This window comes from Ranitomeya imitator, chromosome 4 (assembly GCF_032444005.1).
Source record: "Ranitomeya imitator isolate aRanImi1 chromosome 4, aRanImi1.pri, whole genome shotgun sequence".
Lineage (NCBI taxonomy): Eukaryota > Metazoa > Chordata > Amphibia > Anura > Dendrobatidae > Ranitomeya > Ranitomeya imitator.
This window is the reverse complement of record NC_091285.1, coordinates 303947723-303959365: the sequence shown is the minus strand read 5'-3', so window position 1 is coordinate 303959365 and position 11643 is coordinate 303947723. Positions and strand designations below refer to the sequence as shown.

Sequence of the window (11643 nt, the reverse complement as noted above, 5' to 3'; positions counted from 1 at the left end):
GGGTTAGGGTTGGAGTTAGTATTGGGAGGTTTCCACTGTTTAGGCACACCAGAGGCTCTGCAAACGCAACATGACTGTCTCAATCCATACAATTCTGCGTTGAAAAAGTAAAACGGTGCTCCTTTTCTTCTGAGCTCTGCCGTGCGCCCAAACAGTGGTTTTCTCCCACATAAGGGGGATCAGCGTACTCAGGTCAAATTGGACAATAACTTTTGGGGTCCAATTTCTCCTGTTACCCATAGAAAATACAAAACGGGGCTAAAAAATCATTTTTGTGGAAAAAAAGATTTTTTATTTTCACAGCTCTGCTTTATAAACTTTAGTGAAACACTTGGGGGTTCAAAGTGCTCACCACACATCTAGATAAGTTCCTTGGGGGGTCTAGTTTCCAAAATGGGGTTACTTGTCGGGGGTTTATACTGTTTAGGTACATCAGGGGCTCTGCAAACGCAATGTGACGCCCGCATTCCAAAACACCACTTCTTCTCTTCCGAGCTCTACCATGCGCCCAAACAGTAGTTATGTCCCACATATGGGGTATTAGCATATTCAGGACAAATTGCACAACTTTTGGGGTCTAATTTCTCCAGATACCCTTGGGAAAATACAACATTGGGGGTTAAAAGATCATTTTTGAGGAAAAAAAGATTTTTTAATTTTTACAGCTCTACATTATAAACTTCTATGAAGCACTTGTGGGTTCAAAGTGCTCACCACACATGTAGATAATTTCCTTAGGGGGTCTACTTTCCAAAATGGGGTCACTTTTGGGGGATTTCCACTGGTTAAGCATATCAGGGGCTCTCCAAACGAGACATTGCGTCCCATCTCAATTCCAGCCAATTTTGCATTGAAAAGTCAAATGGCGCTCGTTCCCTTCTGAGCTCTGCCATGCATGCAACCAGTGGTTTACCCCCACATACAGGGTATCAGCGTACTCAGGACAAATTTTACAACAACTTTTGGGGTCCAATTTCTCCTGTTGCCCTTGGGAAATTAAAAAATTGGGGGCGAAAAATCATTTTTGGGAAAAAAATAAGATTTTTTATTTTCATGGCTCTACAATATAAATTTCTCTGAAGCACTTGGGGCTTCAAAGTGCTCACCACACATCTAGATAAGTTCCTTAGGGGGTCTACTTTCCAAAATGGTGTCACGTTTGGGGGGTTTCCACTGTTTAGGCACATCAGGGACTCTCCATATGCGACATGGCATCTTATCTCAATTCCAGCTAATTTTTGCATTGAAAAGTCAAATGGCTCTCCATCCCTTCCGAGCTCTGACATGCACCCAAACAGTGGTGTACCCCCACATATGGGGTATCGGCATACTCAGGATGAATTATAAAACAACTTTTGGGGTCCAATTTCTCCCGTTATCCTTGGTAAAATAAAACAAATTGGATCAGAAGTAAATTTTTTGTGAATAAAAATTTAATTGTTCATTTTTTTTAAACATTCCAAAAATTCCTGTGAAACACCTGAAGGGTTAATAAACTTCTTTAATGTGATTTTGAGCACCTTGAGGGATGCAGTTTTTAGAATGGTGTCACACTTAGGTATTTTCAATCATATAGACCCCTCAAAGTGACTTCAAATGTGATATGGTCCCTAAAAAAAATGGTGTAAAAATGAGAAATTGCTGGTCAACTTTTAACCCTTATAACTCCCTAACAAAAAAAATGTTGGTTCCAAAATTGTGCTGATGTAAAGTACCCATGTGGGAAATGTTACTTATTAAGTATTTTGTGTGACATATCTCTGTGATTTAAGGGCATGAAAATTCAAGTTGAAAAATTGTGAAATTTTCACCAAATTTCTGTTTTTTTCACAAATAAACTCAAGTAATGTCAAGGAAATTTTACCACTAACATGAAGTACAATATGTCACGAGAAAACAATGTCAAAATCACCAGGATCCCTTGAAGCGTTCCAGAGTTAAAAGATCATAAATGGACGGTGGTCAGTATTGTAAAAATTGGCCGGGTCATTAACATGCAAACCATCCTTGGGGGTAAATGGGTCAAAATAAATGGCTGCTCACTGTCCCCAGTCCCACAAGCTTGCTGCCTCGGTGTAACCCTTGACTCTGATCTCTCCATCAAACTACATATCCAGGCCCTTTCCACCTCCGGCCAACTTTAACTCAAAAACATCTCCCGGATCCGTATATTCCTCAACCTAGAATCTGTAAAAAAAAACTAGTGCATGCCGTCATCATCTCCCATCTTGACTACTGCAACCTGCTGCTGTGTGGCCTCCCCTCTAACATTCTTGTGCCCCTCCAATCTATCTTAAACTCTGCTGCCTGACTAATCCACCTATCCTCCGCTATTCCCCAGCTTCTCCTCTCTGTCAATCCCTTCACTGGCTCACCATTACCCAGAGACTCCAGTTCAAAACCCTAATAATGGCATACAAAGCCATCCACAACCTGTCTCCTCCATACATCTGTGACCTCATCTCCCATTACCTACCAGCACACAACCTCCAATCCTCACAAGATCTCCTTCTCGACTCCCCTCTTAGGGTACGTTCACATTAGCGTCATGCGACGCTGCGTCGCCGACGCAACGCACGACGCATCGGAAACGCACGCAAAACGCAACTTTTATGACGCAAGCGTCTGACGGATGCGTCGTAAAACGCAGCGTTTTCGGTGCGTTTTTGGTGCGTTTTACCAAAAAACGCAGCGTTTTACGACGCATGCGTTGGCAAACACTGATTGGATCTTGAGCCACAATTTAGTGTCTAGACACTAGATAACACCACCAATGAATAGAAGAGGGTGGGTCTAGTGTCTAGACAATCGATAATGTCACCAATGGGTAGATGGGGGTGGGTATTAATGTCATAGTGGTATATATACCCCCGCATACCTTATTTCCAACCATACAGCATCAAGATGGATCGTTCCATGGAGAGTATCTACCTCACTTTTGAGCTGGAATTAGCCCTTGCTATAGCTTATGCTTTTGCCTGTCATGAACAGAGGAGAAGAGACAAACTACGGAGAAGGAGTCGGCGGCGTTTTTGGCTTCACCCTATAGTGGAAGTCCGAGAGAGTCGTGGAGCGTACCATTGTCTTTTTGGCGAATTAAATGAGAACCAGGACAAATACTTAGAATACACCAGGATGACAAAAGACAGCTTTCGATATCTGCTGCGTCTGGTGGAAGGAACCATTTCCAGGCAGGACACGCAGCTCCGTAAATCGATTTCCCCTGAGGAGCGTCTGCTGGTGACTCTACGGTACGTAATGGAATGTGAAGGATTTATATGTTCTAGCCCTTTTTTAAATTAACATGTTTTTGTTTTGCGGGGTGGGGGATTGTAATTAAAAATGGAAAATTCATTCATAACAATTAAATTAATTATATTTATTTATTTTTCTTCTTGTCAGTTTCCTGGCTACCGGAGAGACATTGAGATCACTGCATTTCCAGTTTCGGATTGGAGTCTCAACACTGTCGGGTATTATTGCAGACACATGCCGCGCATTGTGGGACAACCTCCGGGAGGAATTTTTGCCCATCCCTACACAAGAAATATGGCATGCCAACGCCCAAAAATTCCACAAAGTTTGTTCTTTCCCTAACTGTATCGGAGCTGTGGATGGGAAGCACATTAGGATTACCAAGCCGTCAAGAAGTGGATCTCTTTTTTATAATTATAAAAAATACTTTTCCACTGTGCTGATGGCAATTGCTGGTGCGGACTGCAGGTTTCTCGCTGTGGACATTGGAGCCTTTGGTCGTGCAAATGATTCACGGACATTTAAGGAGTCTGATATGGGCCAAAGATTGTACAATAACAATTTTAATTTCCCCCATCCACGACCTCTTCCCAACACTGACGGCCCGGACCTGCCATTTGTTGTTGTTGGTGATGAGGCTTTTCAAATGAGTGGCAACCTACTGAAACCGTACTCCAGTCGTGGGTTGGACCGTACCAAAACTATATTTAATTATAGACTGTCCAGGGCCAGAAGAACTGTGGAGTGCGCCTTTGGCATCCTGGTCTCCAAATGGCGTATATTAGGATCCGCTATAAATTTGAAAATTGAGACAGTGGATGAGGTGGTGAAGGCGTGTGTGGTTCTCCACAATTTTATTATTGATAAAGAGAGAGTCAACGTGGAACTCGATGAACACATACAAAATCCATTGCCTGATTATCAAGATCATCCTCTGCGGACAACTGTGGAGATTGCTCATATGAGGGACCAATTTGCTGCATACTTTGTTTCCGATGTTGGCCGTGTTTCATGGCAAGATGAAATGGTCTAATTCTGTATGTTTTATTATGATGTCATGTAAACACTGTTGTGTTCATCATTTAACCATCCTATGTATGGTGATTCTATGGTTATTGTTTTAATGTTCCCTGGATGTATAATGTGTTGTGTTTTCAAATACACTTCTTGAGCCTTTCAGTTTTTAAAAAAAAAAAATTCATACGTTTATACATATTAATAAAATTTAAAAAATCCAAATTTATTGAAATTTATTGAATTTATTGAAAGTACTAATGTGTGTGCCACAAAATTTGTGTGTTTCATAGTATTGAGGCATAACATAATCGGCTCCCACCTTGTCAACCATTTTTAATCCTGCAGACTATTTGCATATGGAACAAGGCTTGACAAGGAGGGAGACGATCATGTTTGCTAAACTCTACAGAGTGAACACTATTGTACTCAGGATGCTATAATACGTCCAGAGTCAAATAGTGGTGACACTGTCAACATTGCTTCCATCTCACCTGAACAATATTCTTAAGGTACATTTAATAAAACTATTATCCACCGATACCGACCAGTGATACGACTGGACCGAGATCGTTGTTTAGTTGTCGCATGGTTGCTGGAGAGCTGTCACACATACAGCTCCCCAGCAACAAAAAAAGAGCAATCTGTGTAATGCCACACTCACGATATTTACTATTGTTAATGTAATGTTAATTACAAAAAAAACCTTAAGGCCCCTTCACATTTAGCAACGCTGCAGCGATACAGACAACGATTCGGATCGCTGCAGCGTCGCTGTTTGGTCGCTGGAGAGCTGTCACACAGACCGCTCTCCAGCGACCAACGATGCCGGTAACCAGGGTAAACATCGGGTAACTAAGCGCAGGGCCGCGCTTAGTAACCCGATGTTTACCCTGGTTACCATGCTAAAAGTAAAAAAAAACAAACACTACATACAGCCGTCTGTCCTCCAGCGCTGCGCTCTGCTTCTCTGCTCTCCTCCTGTACTGTCTGTGAGCTGGAAAGCAGAGCGGTGACGTCACCGCTCTGCTTTCCGGCTCACAGACAGTACAGGAGGAGTGCAGAGCACAGCGCTGGAGGACAGACAGCGTTAGGTAAGTATGTAGTGTTTGTTTTTTTTACTTTTAGCATGGTAACCAGGGTAAACATCGGGTTACTAAGCGCGGCCCTGCGCTTAGTTACCCGATGTTTACCCTGGTTACCAGTGAAGACATCGCTGGATCGGTGTCACACACGCCGATCCAGCGATGTCTCCAGGGAGTCCAGCGACGAAAAAAAGTTCTGGACTTTATTCAGCGACCAACGATCTCCCAGCAGGGGCCTGATCGTTGGTCGCTGTCACACATAACGATTTCATTAACTATATCGTTGCTACGTCACAAATAGCAACGATATCGTTAACAATATCGTTATGTGTGAAGGTACCTTTACACTACGGTGTGTGAAACGTCCATCGCCGTTAGCTTCCCGTACTGTGCCAGCCCTAAAGCACAGCACAGCGTTTAAGGCAACGGTGTGCTCAGCTTTACGGGCGGGAATCACAGTGTCAGTGCGGAAAGATGACGGCGAGGGACTTGGTAGACACCTTTTTATATTAGTGGGGTATTGTAAACTTTTTATTTCAGTGATTAAAACAGTGCACTACCCAATTTTCCCTTGTTTAAAACAAAGACATCGCTGGATTGGTGTGAACTCACCAATCCAACAATGACAGCTTCTGATAAGTTACCCAAAAAAAATTCCAAATCATTTGCTGATAACCAAAAAATCACAGCAGGGGCTCAATCGTTTTACGATTTCAGAAAAGACAAAGTTAAAACAACTATATCCATACTGAAATCGTTGTGTGATGGTACTTTGTAAACGTGACATATTGAGCAATGCTGTTTGTGTTTGTAACATCTGAGTACAATGAACGACAGCCATATAAGAAAATGTTAAAAAAAATAGAGATAATATTGTCACACATTGCACATCTGGTGTTACAAAGACACGATTTGTGTGTACGGCGCAAGGTGTGATTTGGTGCAAACTTTATTTGAGACAATAAAAACCAAAATTTTTTTTTAAAAAAATATAACAAATTTATTTTGTGTTACAAAAAAAAAAAAAAAAGGGAACCCGGTTTTAAGGGGTGCCAATGTCCGCAACCAAAGGGGATTCATATCCCCCAGTTTTTTGTGATGAGGAGACCGAGGAGGAGGAAGAGGGGGAGGAAGCAGCATACTCTATGACACTAGACGGGATGCCGACATCAGTCCAGCCAGTGGATGGTGGTGGCGAGACTGCAACAGAAGCAGGTGAGAGAGGAGGAGGGACGACCAGTGTCCTTGGCTGGCTACTCCGGCTCTGGGTCGACCCAGGCTGTGTAGATGGTGTACTCCTGGTTGACCCAGGCTGGGTAGTGGGTGTACTCCGTGTAGACCCAGCCTGGGTACTTGGTGTGCTCCGGGTCGACCCAGGCTGTGTTCTGGTGGTACTTTGGGGAGCAGCCATAGCCAAGGACGTAGTGCTTGTGGTCGTCATGGTCTTCTTCTTCTTCTTTTTCCTCCTCTCTCCCTCTGGGTGGGGGTCGGCTTCCCGTCTGTGCCCCCTTGAAGGCCTGTCAGGCTCGGAACTTTGGGGCTCAGTTCTGTGGTGGCGGTGGCGGCGGCGGTGGCCCTCGGCACGCGGACCTCTGTGGTGGTGCTCTGCAGCAGGAGTCGGAGTCATGGCAGCCAGCGATGGTACTGCGGGCATATTTGTCGCTGACTGCATGACCCGAGCCTGCTGCAGAGCACTGACATATAAATTGTTGCAGCCCTGCATGAACGAAATCTGGAGTTCCGGCGTAAGATGTTCCACCATGCCGTTGTGAATGGCACTAAAGAAATGTTTTGCCGGCCTCGAGAGATCCGTTTCGATGTTTTCCAGACGCCGTTCGATATTGCACATTTTATCGCACAGCGCCTTGAAACCATTCTGAAATACGGTACTCAGATGTAAAAATTCGGACATGGGCGCCCTGTCCGAGGCCCGCTGACGCTGTCGGTAAGACCCAAAGGACGGAGCAACAGAGGCCTCGGCCAGAGGAACATCTGATGGACCGGCTGCCGGTTCGCCAGATTGTGTTGTTGCAGACCTGCTCTCGCTGTGGGATGGCCGCGACAGTTCAGATGGCGCTTCACAAAGGACCGCTCTTGAGGGTCGTCTTGAGGATTGGACAGTCTCGCGGGTGCTGCTGTGTGTTCTGTGAAAACATAAGGAAACCATTAGTATAAAAAATATCACATTTCACATGCGTCAGAACATTTTACCGCCAGGTATCCATTACCGCCATTAATATTACACTATTTTTAATATTGACACTGCATATGCACCATCAATATTAAACAAACGGTATTTATTTAATTCTAAAGAGTCACCCATGTTTTTAGTTTGCAACGCCAGACAATTATGCTTAGGTTGGAACTGCCATGACGTCACGGTCATGTGAACGAGACGTCATCACAGGTCCTGCGAGCTGAGCAACCATGGGAACCTAACCAGCTTTGCAGTGGAATGTATGCCGTATCTATTATATTTAACTTTATTATGTATAAAAAATCGTAGATACACCTGGCAAGTGTGAGAAGATAAGAAATGAATAAAAAATTCAAGGTCAACGAGTGGTGAAAAGTTTAAAAAAAAAAAATTATTAACTTCAATCAAAAGCAGAGGATGAAACATCTGCACAATACAATAAAAAAACTATCTACGCGTTTCAGGTCTGATGTTCCCTGTCACCTGAAACACGTAGATAGAGTCTATTGTATTGTGCTGATGTTTGATCCTCTGCTTATGATTCAAGAGGAGAAAAGTATGTATTTTTGCACAACTCTGTGAACTAGCCTTTTTTTACTTCATTTATATACTTGGTACTTGGCAAAATAAATGGCTGGGCAATAAGCAACGTGACTGGAATGTAGTATGTGAATATGCATGTTGTGAAAACTAGGTGTGTGAATAGGTACTATACTTACTCTCTGCTTTCAAGGACCGGTCGCAAGAACTGCAGTATACGGTTATGCTTGTACACCGAGGTCCTTGAAGCGCCAGCACCACTACGAGCCTGTCCCTCCTTTTTCAGGCCCCTCTTGAAACGGTCCTTCATGGAGCGCCATCTGGTCCTCAATTGTTTAACTGTGTATTAAAAAAAAAAAAAAAAAAGGTTTTAGATAATATATCGAAAAAGATTACGCAACCGTGTGCAATCCCAATCAAAGACATCACAGACGGTTGTGTAATCCTGGCATGATGGGTCACAGCACTATTTTTTAAATACTTACGGAAACTGGCTTTGGCCTTGGCGTTAGCGCTGTCGAAGCCATCCCACAGCGTTTGTGCCACCTCCAACCACAGACGCCGCAATATGCCCTGGTCCGCGTGCTGGGGGTCACGGCTGTCCCACAACGGGCCCCGTGCTTCTATTGATGCCACCATTAGGTCAATGTTAAGTGGCTCATCCAGGGCCCGTTGTGAAACCTAGAAAAGAATGGAAAATATGAAGGTTTGAAAGAGAAAAAAATTGTCCCTATCTCCTCCACCAACACCTACTACACACAACACCACACCCTACCACCACCCCCCCCAATACCCGCAAAAAAAAAATAAATAAATAAATAAAGGTTTGAAATAAATACTTACGCTCCGTCCTACAACCACAGCTTGGCCCCGTGGTCCCTGCTGCTGCTCCCTCTCTTCCTCCTGGTTCTCCTCCTCACTTGAAGAAGCCTGCAAAATAGTTTAACAAAAAGTTGAGTGACCCATCTACAAATGACAGCGAAAATATAGCAAGCAATAGTAGATCATGTACTCACCGGACTCCTCAGCGGTGGGGTGCCGGAATCACTGCCGCTGGCCATGACTAATTAAAGCAGTTCTGAAATTAACAAAAAAATAACATTGACTATGCTCCTATGCACTATCATGCAATAAATAATATTAAAAAAAAAGGCATTTAAACCACAAATAACATTGCACTCCAACTGAACTAACGATGAGCAAACTACACTGCCACATTGATTAGATTAAAGAAACAATGGCAGAGACAACCCAATGCCAGAGTACAAAAGGCTAAAGATAAGAAAATTAACAAGTACACAATGTAGTAATCCCAAAAGATTTTTTTAAAAAAGAAAAATTACAGTATGCACGGATCAACACAAAAAACACAATATGTGGTTGTAATAAAAAATATTTCAACACGAAAAAAAATAAGGGCAGAAACATAAATACTTTACAATGAAACCAACAGTGCCGGAGAAAATAGAAGGGGATACAACGCCATACATCGCAACCAGAAACATACAACTATGTATTTACACAACCACAGTGCTGAAAATAATACACAAATTGCAATAAAAATGTAATAAAAGGCCGCAAAATCATTCTATACTACCATACTTTACAAAACAACCGACAGGGCCAGAGACAATGAAACGCCATCATATAACGGAAGAATAAAACAGCACAACTGAATACAAAAACCAACACCAAACCAAAAAATGGAAACTCAAAATCAATCTTGGAAAGAACACTAATCAAGGCCGCAGACAATGAAACGCCATCCTATACACAATGCCGTACATCAAAACCAGACCAAAAAGACCACAATATCTTTAGCCACAGTGCAGAATATAAAACACTACTTGCAAAAATAATTGTAAAAACATGTAGAAAATGCACATAATCATTCTATACTTACATCTCTGGACAGCGGATGAGAAGACAGTTGCTCTGATGTGTCTGGTCTGATGTTGCCTAATAATTCTTTACACAACCACAGTGCTGAAAATAATACACAAATTGCAATAAAAATGTAATAAAAGGCCGCAAAATCATTCTATACTACCATACTTTACAAAACAACCGACAGGGCCAGAGACAATGAAACGCCATCATATAACGGAAGAATAAAACAGCACAACTGAATACAAAAACAACACCAAACCAAAAAATGGAAACTCAAAATCAATCTTGGAAAGAACACTAATCAAGGCCGCAGACAATGAAACGCCATCCTATACACAATGCCGTACATCAAAACCAGACCAAAAAGACCACAATATCTTTAGCCACAGTGCAGAATATAAAACACTACTTGCAAAAATAATTGTAAAAACATGTAGAAAATGCACATAATCATTCTATACTTACATCTCTGGACAGCGGATGAGAAGACAGTTGCTCTGATGTGTCTGGTCTGATGTTGCCTGTTGTGTAGCCGGCAGCAGAAGTGACAAACAATCCTACATTTTCTTTATATATGGGGGATGTTTTTCTCACTGTTTGCACTGTCTAGACACTGTCTAGACACTTTTTTGTTTCATTTTATGTTACGACGCATGCGTCGCACAACGCATGCACGACGCACACCCGCGACGCAAGTGCGTCGTCAATACGTTTCAATGGGAAATTGTAACGCATTGACGACGCACGAGCGACGCGCGCGTTTTTTTGGCGCTCCGAAAATGCAACATGTAGCGTCTCCTACGCCACCCAGGTGCGGTGTTACGACGCATGCGTCGTGCGTTTTACTGAAAACGCACGACAACGCAACGCATGCGTCCCCAATGATAAAGATAGGGGCGCATGACGCATGCGTTGTCGTGCGTCGGCGACGCAGCGTCGCATGACGCTAATGTGAACGTACCCTTATCTCTTCTTCCCACAATCGCATACAAGATTTCTCCCACGCATCCCCCCTCCTCTGGAACTCTCTACCCCAACATATCAGACTCTCGCCTACTGTGGAAACTTTCAAAAGGAACCTGAAGACCTACCTCTTCCAACAAGCCTACAACCTGTAGTAACCACCGATCCACCAAAATGCTACATGACCAGCTCTGCCCTCACCTATTTTATCTTTACCCATCCCTTGTAGATTGTGAGCCCACACGGGCAGTGTCATCTCTCCTCCTGTACCAGTCGTGACTTGTATTGATTAAGATTATTGCATCTATTTTTTATTATGTATACCCCTCCTCACATGTAAAGCGCCATGGAATAAATGGGGCTATAATAATAAATAATAAGAATAATAATTGAGTCTTCACAGCCTGGTGCAGGTCTACAATTTTGTTTCTGGTGTCCTTTGACAGCTCTTTGGTCTTCACTATAATGGAATCTGGAGTGTGACTGTTTGATGTTGTGGGCAGGTGTCTTTTATACTGATAACAAGTTCAAACAGGTAATGAGTGGAGGACAGAGGAGCCTCTTAAAGATGAAGTTACAGGTCTGTGAGATCCAGAAATCTTGCATGTTTTTCGGTGACAAAATACTTATTTTACACCATAATTTGCAAAATAAATCTTGCCAAATCAGACAAGGTGATTTTATGGATTTGTTTTCTCA

At 42.9% G+C, this 11643-nt stretch overlaps 2 protein-coding genes across 3 annotated transcripts; one reads left to right on the top strand and one right to left on the bottom strand.

Annotated features, from left to right (window-relative positions):
* Window positions 1–2530: 2530 nt before the first annotated feature.
* LOC138676020 (uncharacterized) lies at window positions 2531–5102 on the top strand. Its single transcript, XM_069764815.1, has 2 exons — window positions 2531–3251; window positions 3403–5102. Exons 1-2 carry the CDS (start codon window positions 2905–2907, stop codon window positions 4286–4288), a joined length of 1233 nt encoding a protein of 410 aa, XP_069620916.1. The 5' UTR covers window positions 2531–2904; the 3' UTR covers window positions 4289–5102.
* Window positions 5103–6326: 1224 nt separating this feature from the next.
* LOC138676019 (pneumococcal serine-rich repeat protein-like) lies at window positions 6327–10754 on the bottom strand. Of its 2 annotated transcripts, XM_069764813.1 has the most exons (7): window positions 10447–10754; window positions 9995–10077; window positions 9108–9169; window positions 8935–9021; window positions 8577–8772; window positions 8271–8430; window positions 6327–7498 (listed from the first exon to the last, which is right to left on the bottom strand). In XM_069764813.1, the coding sequence occupies exons 3-7, from the start codon at window positions 9150–9152 to the stop codon at window positions 6397–6399; spliced, it is 1590 nt and encodes a 529-aa protein (XP_069620914.1). In that variant the 5' UTR covers window positions 9153–9169; window positions 9995–10077; window positions 10447–10754; the 3' UTR covers window positions 6327–6396. The 2 variants fall into 2 exon arrangements, with proteins under 2 accessions (XP_069620914.1, XP_069620915.1); XM_069764814.1 differs by having other exon boundaries at window positions 9995–10754.
* Between the last annotated feature and the right edge of the window lie 889 nt (window positions 10755–11643).

Bases quoted from the DNA above. Each gene is read 5' to 3' on its own strand.
- LOC138676020 (XM_069764815.1), top strand. From the start codon at position 2,905: ATGGATCGTTCCATGGAGAGTATCTACCTCACTTTTGAGCTGGAATTA. The intron at 3,252-3,402 runs GTACGTAATGGA...TCTTCTTGTCAG, and splicing joins CGTCTGCTGGTGACTCTACG to TTTCCTGGCTACCGGAGAGA.
- LOC138676019 (XM_069764814.1), bottom strand. From the start codon at position 9,152: ATGGCCAGCGGCAGTGATTCCGGCACCCCACCGCTGAGGAGTCCG. The intron at 9,022-9,107 runs GTGAGTACATGA...ACTATTTTGCAG, and splicing joins CCCCACCGCTGAGGAGTCCG to GCTTCTTCAAGTGAGGAGGA. The intron at 8,431-8,576 runs GTAAGTATTTAA...TTTAATACACAG, and splicing joins CAAGGCCAAAGCCAGTTTCC to TTAAACAATTGAGGACCAGA.